This window comes from Thunnus maccoyii, chromosome 23 (assembly GCF_910596095.1).
Source record: "Thunnus maccoyii chromosome 23, fThuMac1.1, whole genome shotgun sequence".
In the NCBI taxonomy this organism is placed as follows: Eukaryota; Metazoa; Chordata; class Actinopteri; order Scombriformes; family Scombridae; genus Thunnus; species Thunnus maccoyii.
In genome coordinates this window covers 25999556-26016826 of record NC_056555.1, presented here as the reverse complement: position 1 = coordinate 26016826, position 17271 = coordinate 25999556, and the positions used below count along the sequence as shown (strand labels likewise).

The following is a 17271-nucleotide window of genomic DNA, read 5'->3' as shown; positions in this document are numbered from 1 at the left end:
GTTTCAGTTGAAACACGACTGAGTCAGAAATATGATTTTATGATTTACTCAGTTAGTTTGAATATAAACATCAGCGTCACGCTGATGTTTACTGTGCATCACTCACACCTGCTGACATCAGAGGAGGTCAAAGGTCACGCAGTCTCTGCCAAAACATTTTGTTCTGTTTCACAGAGGAATGAGAGCTGCTGCACATTCACACATTACAACATTAACATTTCAACACGTTACAAACAGACGCACAGCAAACAAACCTGCAACTTTCAGCAAGATAAAGAATCTCAATTATTATTATTATTATCATTATTATTATTGTTTCTGTGTTGATTCATTAATAGACGTCATAAATGAACAGAGAGCAGTTTATTATCAGCTGCAGGAAAATTGTTCAGATTGTTTCTGACTTTATTTCTTGTTGCTGCTGATCTGAAGAACCTGAATCTGTCTTTAATGTTTTACAATCATGAAATAATCATGAAGAAAACATGGAAACATTTCTAGACTTATATTCTTCATGTTTCCCTCTCAGCTGAGGCTGAAGGCAGCTGCTCACTGTCACCAGTAATATCTGAAGCAGCTCTGCAGCTTCTCCTCAAGGGTTAATGACATATCACGGACGAGTATGTAACTATATGCAGATGATCTCCTCTTATACCTCTATGTAACCTCCTCTGCATTAAGTCCATACAGTCAGTCTGATATGTCCTGGACGCCTTTAACACATCGAACCTTCTCTCTCCAAACACTGAAGATGAGTTTCCAGGATCCTGAATCCACCAGAAACCATCAGATCAACATGAAGAGTTAGTTAGAAAAACCTGACGAAGACTGAATACAAACACTCATCTTCCTCTGAATGAACTGAATATCTGTTTGACACCAGTGTTGGACGAGATACTTGAAAAATGTAATCACATTACTTTACAAATCACTTAGTGTCCTTTTGTGTCGACAGTGGTTGAGGATGCACAAACAAGACAAAATTCTTCTGCACTTAATATTAAGCTATGGTTTAAAAAAGCACAGTCCCGCTTTGTGCTGGCCACGCTAAATGCTAAATGCTAAATGCTAACTGCTAACAGCAGCACACGCAGACCATCGTCTCTCAGAAAACAGCAAACTGCCTCACAGTTTGAAGACGACATTAGCTCTCTGGGTAAAACCAGCAGACTCGATGTTGTTGCCATGGCAACCACGCCTCATTAACTGTCTCTACCCCACACTGGACAGTCTCTGGGTTACCATGGCAACATCAGTAACCGGGGGGGGAGGTGATGAGATTGGTCACGCTTAGAGCATGACAGTGTTGTTTTGTTATATTTTTGAAGAGTCTGGTGGATAAACATCATGATTATTTTATATATTGTGCAATAATAAATGTAATAATGTTATTTTCATGTGTTTTCTCTGTGTGTGTGCTGTAATGGTTCATCATGTCTGTTTACTGGTTTAGTTCTTTCACTGGACCTGAGCTACAATGCTGCACCAAACCATCCTGCTGCACCGCGGCTCTCTGACGTCCTCCAGCTGAACGTTAATGAGACGTTATTTCTCACCGTGAGGTTTGAAACTGAAGGAAATCTCAGTCTGTTTGGAGTCGAAGCTCCAATAAAATGTCTCTGAACGCGTGTTTGTGTCGTTCTGACCTAATCACAACACTTTTACTGCCATTTGTTTCTCTGCTCGTAACAGGAAAATACATTTTCTCGTTACAAAAGAGAGAAATGTAAGTAATATTTTCGACTTCTGAGCTGCTGTGAGGAGGATAAACACAACAGTAAAAATGTTTCTGCGTGTTTGTGCTTCTGTAAATCTGGTTTGATCAAGTTTGGATTTTTAATAGTGAACTTCAAATGAGAGAGGAGACTAAAATAAATATAAATATAATTAAGAACAGCCAATGAGTCATTAACAGACTAGAAACGTTTAACTCGAAACAAGTAGTTTTTATACCTAAATGTAACCAAACGTTTAACACACAGGTGGCAGATTATTAACCTGATGCTCCAGATGGTTTGTTACACAGAACCAGCTGAGAATCGTCCCTGGAAACTCTTTCAGCAGCACTTTCTAAAAAAACACTTGGCAGGTGATTGGACGAACCATCCGTCTTATCACCGTCGTACCTTGTGAAGCAGCTGGATTCAGGAAATAACGTGAGAATCCTCAAAGGACGCTGACTGGTCCAAACTACCGGTGGTTCAGACACAAAGCGCAGAACTGGAAGCCTGACGAGATGGATTCTCACATGATCTCACCGATCCAGCTGCCTCGCAAGGAAAGCAGATAATAACAATAATTATACTACTACTAATAATAATGGTAATACTTCTACTACTACTAATAGTCATTTATAACAGTTTTCTCAGATAAGAACATGTTTGGAGGACTTTGATCCTGTTAAAGATGTTAAACTGCTGCTGATTGTTTTCTATGTAAACCAACATGGTGGCGTCACATGTGACTTACTGCAGTAAAAGTAAAAATACAGCAATGCAAAAATACTACATTACAGTAAAAGTACATAAGTATTATGAGCTTGATGTAGTTAAAGTATTGCAGTAAAAGTACATAAGTATTATGAGCTTGATGTAGTTAAAGTATTGCAGTAAAAGTACATAAGTATTATGAGCTTGATGTAGTTAAAGTATTGCAGTAAAAGTACATAAGTATTATGAGCTTGATGTAGTTAAAGTATTGCAGTAAAAGTAGTGGTTTGGTCCCTCTGACTGATATATTATTATATATGACATCATTAGATTATTAATAGTGAAGCATCAGTGTTAGAGCAGCATGTTACTGTTGTAGCTGCTGGAGGTGAAGCTAGTTTACACTACTTTATATACAGTTAGCTAGTTTAGTCCAGTGGTTCCCAACCTAGGGGTGGGGCCCCTCCAAAGGGTCAGCAGATAAATCTGAGGGGTGGTGAGATGATTAATGGGAGAGGAAAGAAGAAAAAACAAAGTTCTGATACACAAATCTGTTTTCAGTTTTTGGACTTTTTCTCTAATCTTTGATTTTTGCTGAAATATTGGATCATTTGAACATTTATTGAAATGAAAGCATGTGAGAAGTTTAGAGGGAAAAATCACTATTTGGTGGAGCTGTTAACAACTCATAGACATGTGAAATGTGACCCCGACTACACACTGCTTTTTGTAAGACGTCAAAAGACAAAAAGGTTGGAAACCACTGGTTTCATCTTTAACAATGTGTTGTATTTTAAAAGCTTGTTATATTATCCATTGTGTCAAATCTTCATCTGAAAAGTAACTAAAGCTGTCAAATAAATGTAGTGGAGTAGAAAGTACAATATTTCCCTCTGAAATGTAGAAAGTAGCATCACATGGAAATACTCAAGTAAAGTACAAGTACCTCTAAACTGTACTTCAGTGCAGTACTTGAGTGAATGTACTTATTTACTTTCCACTGCTGGATGTGCGACATCACAGGTTGAAGCAGAGACGTGACAGGATCCGTCACTGAACCAACAGACATCAAACCTCCAGAAATGTAAACATCCCTCAACAACAACAACATCATCATCATCATCATCATCATCATCATCATCATCATTTCTCCCATCAAGACTTTGATTGATAGGAACTGATCACAGGTCAGATTCAGGTGTTTCTGTCTTTAATTCGTCTCTTATAAACTGAACCGATGAGCCGACGAGACGCTTCAGACTCAGTTTGAGAGAAAAGCAGCAGTAATGAAGAAGATGGAAACACCTGCTGCTCTACCTGTCCTCCTCCTCCTCAGCAGACATTAAAGCTTCACATGACAGAACATCAAAAGACTCGACGCCACGCCGCATCAATGGCCCCTCTGTTCTCCAGGGGGCCCGATCAGGGGCCCCCCATGACCCCCCAACAGGCCGAGGGAACACCCACTCTCTTCATGTGTCTCTAATTGAGGCCGACAGGTAGATGACAGAGGACAGGTGAGGGAGGATATGAGAATATGAAACACAAGAAGCAGCTGCTTCACAGCATGATTATTATTTTACCTGCAGCCCAAAACTACAACAAGAGGGATGAAGTTGAAAGAATCTACATTTTTACTGTGATATTCTATTCATATCTTCTGTCTTTTATACAATATTTTATTTACTTTATTAAAGTTTTGAAGTGTTAACTTTACAAACTGGACTGAAGATCTGATAAAGGTAATAAAACACAGCTTTGACCATAAAGCATTATTATAAGGAATTATTTCATGTTTGATATGTGAACTGGATTAATAAAACAAAGCTTCTGTCTGTATCTGTTTATGTCACTAAAACATCTGTTCAGAGTAAACTAATGCTCTTAATACTTATATTTATATGTTTAGACAGCATAAATAGTATAACGTTTACCTGGATTCATCTGACAATAAATATATTTGAACCCCACTTAAAAATATTCAAAAATTAATGTAAACTGAGTCTAAAGCTGTTTAACTCTTTATTATTATGTTTCTGTCTGTGTGCTGCAGATCAGCTGTGTTGTGTGTAACGTGCTGTGTAAATAAAGTTGAGTTGAAAGTTATTAAAAATAGAGTCATTACATGATTTTCTTTAAAAAGTTGATTTTGTTTATATAATGAGAGGAAGTTCTGACGAATGTAAAGATAGTCTGAAGTGTCTGTTAGCATATATACTGAGTTATTGGCAGTAAAATGAAAGTGAGGATCTCTCATGAATAGTTGTTATTGATCAGTTAACTTGATTAAACAGTAGAAAGTAAATCGATGTCTGTTGTGAGCAGCTTTGTCTTTAAACCAGCAGCAGTTCTCAGTGTTTCAGGTTCTCGGCAGCTCGGTTGTTCCTGCGTCTTGGAGAAGTTGTCGCAGTTCTTCTGTCTCTTCATGTTAATCCCAGACTGAGTCCATGATGTTGAGATCAGAGACCATCTGTTGCATGACTGACAATAGTTCCTTTGGGCTTGTTGTCATGCTGCAGATGATCAGAGGCAATTACACGCCAAAAATGTTGATGTTTTTCAACTTTTGCACTTTTTTTGGTGACTTTCATGAAAACTGAATCACAGATTTTCATTGTAGCTACAATCGTACTTTCTCACCACAACAAGGAAAACTATAAATATACATTAGAGCTGCTTTAAAGGTGTCTTTTAAATGATTCATATACAGTACAATATATCAATCATCAACACCACTGTTGTTTGTATTTCTGTCTCAGCTGAGCAACAAGGCAGGAGTGCTCACTGTCACCAATGATATCTGTAGCAGCTATGGAGCCATCTCTGCAAACGTTCATTTAAATATAATGAACATAAAAATCAAGGACAATCTAATTATATGCAGATGATCTCCTCGTATACATTAAAACGTCATAATGTCAGTACATTATACTGTATTACTCAACACCTGTAACACTAAATGTTGTTCCTGCAGCTCAAGCTTCTCTCTCCAAACATTAGAACCACATTTTCGGAGGTTCATTATTTATTTCGGCATGTCTGAGAGCTTCCAGCAGTGAAACACTCGGCTCGGTTTCAGTGTGAATGTGTTGCAATAAAACACGCAGCAGCTGGAACACACAGAAGGAAAGAATTCAACTCCAACAATCGTTCCTCCCCAAAGAGCAGCAGGAATGCAGATCAATTCGAACCAGAAGAATCTGACTTTAACGGTTTCAGCTCCTTCCAGCTTCACATCATCAACACAAAGGAGACGAGGAGGAGAAGATATGTTTCACATCAGAATCTAATTCACACAGTTGTTTATCCAACAAGACACAGTTTCCTTTATATCCAACGGAAAGTGATGAACATTTATTCTGAGATCACGAACTAACAGCAGCATTATTCAGGCTGTCTGTCTGGAAACAAAGCAGCAGTTAAACTTCACTTCTGCATTCAGAGTCACATCTCATTATAAAGTTAATAACAGCAGAGCTGGAGGGAAATAAACTCAAAATGCAAATGTGCAAAATAACAACAAGCTGCCGACTTAACCCTCCACAGTCCAGCTTCATTCTGGTTCATTTTTATAGACTTTTGTCCTTGTTTAGCAGTTTTAAAACTGTCCTTAAATTACATGTATGATTTTTATTTCAGCACAAACTCAGCTGTAAATCTAACTTTTCATTTTGTCAGTTAAAGTATAAAAGGTGCCAGCATTGACTATACAGGTAGGTGTTGATCTGCATTATTGCCTGTCGCACCTCCTCCGGTGCCCATAGGTCAGCTAGCTGCAGGGTCGTCAGCTGGATACCACCGATCTACAATATTTCACTCATTTAAACCCGGAACATCTCCTGGTGGCGGAGCAGTGGCAGGGACGTCTCCCTGCTCCCCCCCCCCCCTGCAGTCAGCCCTTGTGCTAAGTGTTACTCCAACACTTGTCCTTCCTCCTCAAAAAGAGCCCAAAGCTGCTCTTCTCAGCCACTGCAGCCAGGTCTTTTAGGGCCCTCCGCCATGGATCCGTCTGGATCTGTATTGCCTCCCGAGGCTTTTGATGGACTGTTCAGGATTTCCTCACAGCCCACCACAAAGATAGTGCTGTCATTCCAGACCCCTTTCCTGAGCTTAAACTGGGATATGGCTGAGGCTAGGTGGGGCAAGTGTCCTGGCGTACCTAAAGGCTCATTCCTCGCTGGGTCACTGTACTGCCTCCTGGTGTGCTCTTACAGCTCCTCTCTGGTGATCTCCAGCCTCCCATTCTTTGCTTCCTGCAGCAGCTGCCTGGCATACTTGAAGGGGTTCTTGCAGAATTTGGCTTGTTCCTTCTCCTTCCACTTCCTGGGCTTTTGGATGCACTCAGCACTCTGCAGGCTTGTTAGCCTCTGCCTGATCTCCTCCCATAGCACTTTTAGGCCTTCTCTCTCACTTGGTGTTGCCCTCCTCCAGGTCTTTCAGAGTTGTCGTTGCCTTTGCACCAGATGCTCGATCTCTCTTTCTCACTTCCCTTTTTGTCTTGGCACAGTGGTTTTCTTGGTGGTAATTATTCTGTCCTGGCTTTACACTCCTGGTAGAGAATGTCCTCAATCAGGGTGAGCATAGACTCCACACCCCCTCACAGTGACCTCTCCAGTATCTCCCTGAAATCTGAGTCTAGTTTTTACCATTACCGCCATTGCCTTGCTAACCTTTGGCCACTTGATTTTGTTCCCCCCAGCGAGTGCCTCCTTCTCTGTGCTTCTTGGTTCTGGTCTTTCAGGACAGGTGGGTGCATCTCCTTGGTGCTCACAAGGTGGGTCACTTTCCACTGAAGGGTCTTTCTCCTCAACTGACTGCCTTCCCACAGCAACAATGGGTTTGTCTGCACTGTGGTTTTCAACCTGGCCTTTGGTCCCTCTTGTCTGATGTGACGTTGCAGTGCAAGGTTGCTGCTGGTGATTCCCTCCACACCTCGCTCTTGCCTGGTGGATTCGTAGTCCCTACTGCACCCACATATGTGCAATCTCTTCTCATTGTCCATGTGCTTTCCTGTCATTTCTGTGTGATCCGTAGGCCCATCTTTCACCCCGCCTCCCAGAGGTCCTGTGGGTTGTCTTCTCTTTGTAAACTTTGTGGTGAGTATTGGGTGTGTCCCTTAGAAACTAGTGGGTTTGGTTACCAGCTGCCCACTGGGATCTTTCCTGCTGTCATCCAGTCTTCCCTGGACTTCAGCTGCCCCAGTAGTCACTGGGTTAATACATACACACAAATACAGCAGAAACATGTCAGAGAGAGAAGAACTGCTGATGTTGAGGGACGGCTGAGGTAACCAGAGAGCTGTCTCATGTCGTCTTGTGTTTTCTTGTGTCTGGTCTTGTATCGTGCTGTGTCAGCTCGCATCATATAGTGTCGTATTATGTCATACATGTCTTCTGTGGTGTCACAAAGTCTACCGGCGACAGACGTCAAATATTTGACCAAATTAAACTCTGAGGTTGCCAAGACGATAGCCAATCATCCTCCTCATTTAGACAACACTACCAGTGATACGTGAGAGTAGACAGATCAAACCTTTTATCAGCATCTCTCACCACCTGAGCGTGTCATCACATCCTGCCCCCCCACCCAATAGGAAAACAGCTCACGCACCTGCAGAAAGCTGCACATCACATGATCTCCGAACATTGGCAGGCTGGGCCGGCTCTCACGGTACATGTGCACCGTGTAGATCGTCATGACAACGGGCTCCAGCGTGCCACCGTCTGTCACCAGGATGCTGATCCTGCTGTTGCCAAGGCCAACGGGGACGTTCGCCATCCTGAAGACACAAAAACGTTAAAAATCTGTGATGTCAGAGGTCAAAGGTGTGAGGTCAGAGGTCCGAGGTCTCACCTGGGTCCTTGGTGCTCGTCCAGGTGAACCCTGCAGGCCGAGCTGACGGGCTCTGGTCGGATCCGAACCGTCACCGTGTCAAAGGTCACCTCGGCGCGGTACTCCTTCACCCGGGGGCTGAAGGGTGGGGTCAGCATGAGGGGGGGGTCGGTGTAGATCTGTCTCAGGTGGGGGTCCACACACTGACCTGAAGACACCAGCCAATCACAGCGCTTCACAGCATTGACCTTATTTCATTTAGTTGATTTATGTTTGTTTATTTACTGCTGGTTATATTTTTGATATGAATATTGTGACAGATGTTGTCAAAAGTGTCTCACCTTTACCCTCAGCTGCATCCTGTGAAGAAGACTCCTGATTGGTCGAAGCCTCTGTTCGGTCACTCCTGCAGGAAACATTCAAACATCATCATGTGGAGAGAAGTTTGTTAATGATGTGATGTTTGCAGACGTTTTTACCAAGTGAATACATGTCTCACCTGTTGCTGTGGTTCCTCTGGAGCTCGTAGTAACGGCTGATTCTGAGCAGGAGGTCAGAGACACTCAGGGGACCAGAGGAAGAGGAAGAAGAGGAGACGCTCGGATACAACTACAGACGGAGAACAAATATCATCACACCGGGAAAACACTAAAAGCTTCACACAGCAGCTCATTTTACACACAAAAGAAAATCCTTCCAGCTGAAACAAACACAACAACTCATGTGTCAATCAGACACACTGAGATAAAAACACTGACAACAGGCAGCACATGAGGATCTTTTTATGACCGTCTGTGAAGTTACATCATTGTTTTATTGTGTTTATGTAGTTTAATGGTTGATAGTGTATAAATGTGTATATTGTGTTTATGTAGTTTAATGGTTGATAGTGTATAAATGTGTATATAGTGTAAATACAGTCAGATGTGTAGCTCTCTTTAGAACGTACTACAGTGTATCTACAGGAATGAGTCATAGAAATGCAGCAGGAAGCTTTCAGTGGGCTTTATTTCAGACAGCACGTCTTGTTTTTTTTTGTTGAATGTAGATGTTTTTCAGTGTGGTTCTGATCCGTATGAATACATGTTAGTGTTTGAACATAAACTGAAGAGTTTGGAAGTGAGGATGTAAACATGTCAAATGTGCTGCAAATCCACAGAGTTTTATTGCTTGTTTGTGTTTGAGTGAGAAAAGTATTGAGGAAATTTGAAGGTTGTAGTCACTGAATGCTTTGCTGTGTGCAAACAATGCGAATGTGACGCAGTTTGCTCCATACTTGTTGCTGTTGTATTGACTATGTGAAGAGTTTTGAAGACTGAAGACTCAGTGTTGAACCGTGCAGGTAACCAAACTATAAATATTTAGCTTCTGTTGTGACTGTGAGATACTTTAGAGTACATCAGGGATCCACTTTGGGACCACTTTTGTTTTCATTGTACATCCTGCTGCTTGGTCGCATCATTTAGAGATGTTTCTATCTGTCTTTATGCTGATGATACACAGCTCTATGTCACAATTTAACCTGAAGAGAAACTGGATATCTGATAACTTTCTGTAATTAAATTCTGATAAAGCATCATCTCTGAGCAACACTAAACCTGTAAAAACAGAGGTGTGTTTGAATCCAACTTTAAATTTGAGATCCTTGTTAGCACAGTCGTCTGATCTAGTTTTTACCATCTCAGGAATATTGCCAGGATCTGTGCTTCTTTGTTTGTTTGTTTTACAGATAAAATAAGAGTAGCAAGAGTTTTACAAATACTAGGGTCATGAGTTTAAGACCCACCAAATCATGAGTGGCCCTGGATATTTTTGTTTCACTATCATATCATCCAGATATTTTCTGTAATGACATTTGATCACAATGTGAGCAGAACAGAGATAACAAGAAGGCCAGATGTAAATGCAAAGTCATGTGATCAGATGTCACAAGTTTCCAATCAAATGTGTCTCAAATTTTAATAAAATTTCAAGAGGATGTTCAGTATAAAATGTAGTGAATGTTTGTTTCCATCTACTCCTGTTGTGTGAATATTAGCAGATAAACAGCAAGTGGCGCTAATTCTCCAGTCGGTGCCATTAAACTGTTGTAGAAGAAGAGGACATTTCTTATATGGAAATAAGACATTTCTGTTAGCTTCATGTATTCATTTGAGGACGGTTACAGTCTCTTCATCGCTCCACACAGATCTGATGTTTTCAGCTCTTCAGTGATGTTTCAGTCACATGGTTCACGTATGTCATCATTTACTCACTAAACTTTTTATGCACACGGCTACTGTTACACGTCAGACAGCAGGAAACTGTTTTTCTTTCAAGAGATTCAGACTTTTTGTTTAATTTCCAGTGTTTCCACAAAACAGGTGAACTGACACACCATTATTTTTCCAGATATAGTGTAGATCACAGGTGGAGTCAGAATGAAAACATCACGATCCAACAAAGAAATAAATCTAATTCTTATTAAACATTAAAGTTTAAAACATTTACGGCCTTTGAAAAGGAGGCGACACATCTCAGGGGCCTGATGTTGGGTTTTAACATTCAAAAAATCCATTCCATTAATTTAGGACCATAGTTTCTGTATTACATCAGTAGACTAGAGGCTTCAAATAATAAAGCTACAATCACGAATTACTCATGATGGGGTTTTAAGGATGATTCTGATTTATTTTACGACATTGTGACAAAAAAGTGAAATACATTTAGTCAATTTTCAATAAAAGAAAGGTGATTTAGTATTTTTTTCATGAGAATCTTATTCCTGACAATGTGGAGAATTCTTTAAAACAGAATTCAGAGCTTTATGTAGGAAGTTAAGAATAAACGAGTATTTAAATGTAAGAGAAAAACATTAAAACAAACCAAATATAACTAAAGTGACTGCAGCCCTGCTTCTCTGTATCTTATTAAAATATTAAAGGATGGATTTATTACCAGCTGAAAAGCTGAAGGCTTCATCATCTGCTGGTGAAACTGAAGCAGAAGAAGAAGTTCGTCCTCTGACAGACAGACGCCGAGTGTCCCTCTGCAGCCACCGTACTGAGACAGACAGAGAGACAGAAAACACATGGAACAGTTCTTTCATTTCAAGTGGCTTTTATCACATTCTTCTGTTCATGTCAACAGCTTGACTCATCTGTTTTTTGATTATTAGTAATTATTGTTGAAAATTTTAGTGTCAAAATTTAAAGTTAACAGAAACCTCCCTTTAAAAGAGTTTAAACACATTTAATGAAATACTGGAAAACATTTCACAATATATTTATTATAAACATAAACTACGATGAATATTAAATAAATAAAAAATAAGTAATTGTCTTCCTGACAGTTTTTTTTCTGTAAAAATGAATAAATAAATTTGTTCCATCCATCCATTTTCTGCTGCTTATCTGGGACCAGGTCACATCCTTCACCCTAGCAACACCGTCCAGCTGTTCCTGGGGGGTCCCAAGGTGTTTCCAGGCCACGAGAGATATGTAGTCCCTCCAGCGTGTTCTGGGTCTGCCCCCATAACCATAACCCTAACCAGCTCTACCAGTTGGACGAGCCTGGAACACCTCCAGAGGGAGGCATCCAGGAGGATCCTAACCAGGTGCTCGAACCACCTCAGCTGGCTCCGAGCTCCCCCCGGATGTCCGAACTCCTCACCCGATCTCTAAGGCTGAGCCATGGTACCCCATACTCCCGCTGCACCACCCACTAGGTGCCCCAAAGGACACAGTCATAAGCCTTCTCCAAGTCCACAAAGCACATGTAGACTGGACTAGCTGCTCCACTGTTCCATCGCCAGGACGGAATCCGCACTGTTCCTCCTGAATCTGAGGTTCGACAGTCAGCCAGAGTCTCCTCTCCAGCATCCTGGCATAAGCTTTTCCCAGGAAGCTGAGTAGTGTGATCCCCTGATAGTTGGACCAAACCCTCCAGTCCCCTTTTTTGAAAATGGGAACCACCAACCCGGTCTGCCAGTCCAAAGGCACGGTTCCCGATCTCCATGCGACACTGAAGAGGTGTCTCAGCCATGACACACCTCTGATCTCATCCAGTCTCATCACACCTGGCACCTTTCTACCGAGGAGCTGTTTGACTACCTCAGACACCTTGACGATGTCATGTTCCAGTTCTTGGAAATAAATTTGTTGTTATTTGATCATTTAATTTTGATTATAAAAATCTACTTTTAATATATGTTATGTTTATTTATTATTTTACATATTAGTTTTATTTTATTGTTAAATGACTTATTTAACTTATGTCCCAATAACACCTCTTGCACAAATATGGAGGAATATTCACTTTTGACATATAACTTTAAATGTATTCAAAGTATTAAATTTATGTATTTAATTGGCAATCATATCGGACGAAATAACTGATCCTGATTAACAAAAGAATGAGTTCATGTATGTAGAAATTTCAAGAATCTTAAAGAACAACTGAAACTTGTTATAAAGAAGATTTTGTCCTGATTCGACATTGTGAGTCTAAACTGGACGATCAGCTGTTGTGATTCACTTATTTCACATTGAAACTCTGTCAGGACAGTTAAAATGTTTATAGCGTAGGAGTCTCACCTGCCCCCTGCCGGTCTCTGAGGACAGGTGCGTCTCTGAGGACAGCAGGAAGTGGAGCGAGTCCTCCAGGATCAGGTCTTTGGTAATCTGTCGGTCGAACGTGTCGTCGCTCAGAGCAGAGAAGGTTAAATCAGTATCCACCTGAAGACAGACAAAGAGAGGAGCTGCTGACCAATCAGAGAGCAGCTGAGGACACGCTGACCTCTGCTGGACGTTCACCTGAAACACACTCACAGCTGAGAGACAGAGAGGAGGTTAATCTACCAAAAAAGACAACAGAGGAGAAGGAAATATCAGGAAAAGATGAGGAAAGGAAAGAATGTGAGGAGGCAGGGAAGGAAAGGCCGATGTGAAAAAGAACAGGATAAAGTAGGGCAAGGAAATGAGAAGAGGAAGGAAAAGAGATGAAGAAAATAAGGGGGTAGGAAAGGAAAACGAATGTGGAAAAGAAAAGTAAGGGAAGAGGTAGGGAAGGACTGAGAAAGGTGAAGAAGGGAAGGAAAAAGTGGAAAAGGAGAGGCGCTGATAAGTGAAAGAGGAAGGAAAGGAGAGGAGGAAGTGGTAAAGGAAAGGAAAGAGGACAGAAGGGAGTAGGGAAGGAAAAGAGGAGACGAAGAAAGAAAAGAGGAGGATGGAAAAAGAAAGTGGAAAAAGAAATGGAGGAATTAAAGAGAAATAAATAAATTATGCACAAATTGGATAATAAGATATTTCTGTTTACATCAGTTTGTTGTTCAGAGAAGAAGTGAGCATGTTGAGTCACACCTGTGATCTTTACCTGACCGCTGCTCACAAGATGGTGAACGAGGTAAACAAACATATTTCTGCTACATCACATTTATCTTATCTGTGCTTTTAAACTAGACAAGCTGAGAAGGTCAAAGTGACCGTGTGCTGGATAAACAGGTGTGAGTCTCACCTGGACGATGACAGGTGTGACAGAGCCGCTGAACAGCAGAGTGAAGGTGAGCAGCTGGTAACACAACACACACCTGAAACACATCACCAATCAATAATCAATCAGCACACAGTTTAGTGATGATCAAAAGATCAGAGAGTTTAAAGACAAAAGCTTGACTCAGGTGTGAACAGGTAACTGATGATGACATCATGAAGAAAACCAAAAAGGAAATCAGAGATGTGACTTTATAAATAAACACTGGTTAGTTTACCTCTGACTGAGAAAAGTCACCTTTTTAGATTTCAAACTGCGTCATTATCAATTCAGCTATTTTATCATTAAATCAAGTTTCATTTTTTTCTGCTTAACTGCAACAAACTGATTTATTGTTTCCATTATTTTCCACACAAACGTTCAGTCAACATTTCATTAATACAACAAATCTAATTCGAACACATTTTTTAAGAAGGTAAAAAGACAAAAAGTCACAACAAAACAAACAAACAAAAAATTTAAAAAGAGACAGAAAACACAGAAAAAATTAAATATGAGGATGTTTGAGAGTGATTAAAATTCAGCAGAGTGAGTTTAAAAACAGGCAGAAACTGTATGGAGTTTGGTTATTAAACACAAATGAAGTAGAAGACATTCAGTCTTGTTTCAGCATACAGACACTTAATTCTATATTCAAACTTTAGAAACATTTATACTAATATACTATGACTGCTATTATATACTAGTATACCTATACTTTGGAAATATTTATACTATAATGTACTTATATTTTAAAAAGTATTTCCGTTGGGAACAGGTTAAAATATTCTTTCAGAATTATGTTTTTATGATTCAGTCAGACATGAAGAGTCTGTTCAGGGATTTTTACCTGTTCAGCGTTTCCTCCCTCTGATTGGTTGACGCTGCAGCTTGCAGCACCTCACCTATTGCCTGCTTCACCTGCCCCAAAGCATCATGGGAGGCTGTTTGTCCAAGCTGGTGCAGAAGGAAGTTCCTGAGCTGAGAGGAGAGTAGAGGGTTAACCAGCAGGGGGCAGCATCACACAGACGGGAGAGGGTTAACCAGCAGGGGGCAGCATCACACAGACGGGAGAGGGTTAACCAGCAGGAGGCAGCATCACACAGACAAGAGAGGGTTAACCAGCAGGGGGCAGCATCACACAGACAAGAGAGGGTTAACCAGCGGGGGGCAGCATCACACAGACAAGAGAGGGTTAACCAGCAGGGGGCAGCATCACACAGACAGGAGAGGGTTAACCAACAGGGGGCAGCATCACACAGACAGGAGAGGGTTAACCAGCAGGGGGCAGCATCACACAGACAGGAGAGGGTTAACCAACAGGGGGCAGCATCACACAGACACGAGAGGTTAACCAGCAGGAGGCAGCATCACACACACAGGAGAGGATTAACCAGCAGGAGGCAGCATCACACAGACGGGAGAGGTTAACCAGCAGGGGGCAGCATCACACAGACAAGAGAGGGTTAACCAGCAGGGGGCAGCATCACACAGACAGGAGAGGGTTAACCAACAGGGGGCAGCATCACACAGACAGGAGAGGGTTAACCAGCAGGGGGCAGCATCACACAGACAGGAGAGGGTTAACCAACAGGGGGCAGCATCACACAGACAGGAGAGGGTTAACCAACAGGGGGCAGCATCACACAGACGGGAGAGGGTTAACCAGCAGGGGGCAGCATCACACAGACGGGAGAGGGTTAACCAGCAGGGGGCAGCATCACACAGACACGAGAAGGTTAACCAGCAGGGGGCAGCATCACACAGACAGAGGGTCCATATATGCATCAAACAACAAAACATATTGATCTTTTTGTCTTTTATCAGATTTTATGTTGTGTAATTTTGTTTTGGCAGAAATGTAACTTAATAAAGATTTTCTGTACTCATTTAAATCAGATCATCAGATCAGAGTTGATTTTCTGTTTCTGTTTCATCTGAGTGTAAATAAAGTTTGTAGATATTCATCATTCAACAGTTCAGTTTATTATCATAATTTTGTGCTTTAAAAATATTATTAATGTGATTATTGATTTATTCTCTTGGTTTTGTAAAATGTGTGCAAAAATCTTTTTTTTTCTGACTCATTATTCGCTCCATAAAATCTGACTCATTTTATTTGTATCTCTGCGAGTAAAACTACATAAATCTGTCAGTTATCAGAGGATCAAAGGGTAATCAATAAATGAACAAATAAGAAACATCGATAATAACATACAGAATGTGGAGAAAATATATTAAAAACAAAGATTTGAGATGATGGACAGGTGGGTTACCTGAGTGGGCCGGCCCCTCTGCTCCTGATTGGTCGTCACTACGCTGATGTCATGCAGGAAGGAAGTCAGTGGTCTCAGTGAGGTCACCAGAACGTAAACATTCACCATGGCAACCAGGCCAAGAGGCGGGGCTCCGACAGGTGACTGACTGTCAGAGTGAAGTAAAACAACGATCTGATAGGTGACGATACACACCTGATACACACCTGATACACACCCGATACACACCTGATACACACCCGACACACACCCGACACACACCCGATACACACCCGATACACACCCGATACACACCCGATACACACCTGATACACACCTGATACACACTTGATACACACCTGATACACACCTGATACACACCTGATACACACCCGATACACACCTGATACACACTTGATACACACCCGATACACACCTGATACACACTTGATACACACCCGATACACACCCGATACACACCTGATACACACCCGATACACACCCGATACACACCTGATACACACCCGATACACACCTGATACACACCCGATACACACCCGATACACACCTGATACACACCCGATACACACCTGATACACACCTGATACACACCCGATACACACCTGATACACACCCGATACACACCCGATACACACCTGATACACACCCGATACACACCCGATACACACCTGATACACACCCGATACACACCTGATACACACCTGATACACACCCGACACACACGTGATACACACCCGATACACACCTGATACACACCCGACACACACGTGATACACACCCGATACACACCTGATACACACCTGATACACACCTGATACACACCCGATACACACCCGATACACACCTGATACACACCTGATACACACCCGACACACACGTGATACACACCCGATACACACCTGATACACACCCGATACACACTTGATACACACCCGATACACACCCGATACACACCCGATACACACCCGATACACACCCGACACACACCCGATACACACCCGACACACACCCGACACACACCCGATACACACCCGACACACACGTGATACACACCCGACACACACGTGATACACACGTGATACACACCCGATACACACCCGACACACACCCGACACACACCCGATACACACCCGATACACACCTGACACACACCTGACACACACGTGATACACACCCGATACACACCCGACACACACCCGATACACACCCGACACACACCCGACACA

The 17271-nt window shown here is 41.7% G+C and overlaps 1 protein-coding gene across 2 annotated transcripts in view; it reads right to left on the bottom strand.

Annotated features, from left to right (window-relative positions):
- cped1 (cadherin-like and PC-esterase domain containing 1) overlaps window positions 1-17271 on the bottom strand; it is a 50984-nt gene that overhangs the window by 15363 nt on the left and 18350 nt on the right. For both annotated transcript variants that reach the window (XM_042403410.1, XM_042403411.1), the window contains exons 6-14: window positions 16046-16193; window positions 14620-14750; window positions 13755-13827; window positions 12836-12976; window positions 11199-11303; window positions 8761-8870; window positions 8603-8667; window positions 8283-8469; window positions 8040-8208 (exon numbers count right to left, since the gene is read on the bottom strand). In XM_042403410.1, the coding sequence (XP_042259344.1) occupies window positions 8040-8208; window positions 8283-8469; window positions 8603-8667; window positions 8761-8870; window positions 11199-11303; window positions 12836-12976; window positions 13755-13827; window positions 14620-14750; window positions 16046-16193 (1129 nt within the window). The remainder of the gene's footprint in view (window positions 1-8039; window positions 8209-8282; window positions 8470-8602; window positions 8668-8760; window positions 8871-11198; window positions 11304-12835; window positions 12977-13754; window positions 13828-14619; window positions 14751-16045; window positions 16194-17271) is intronic.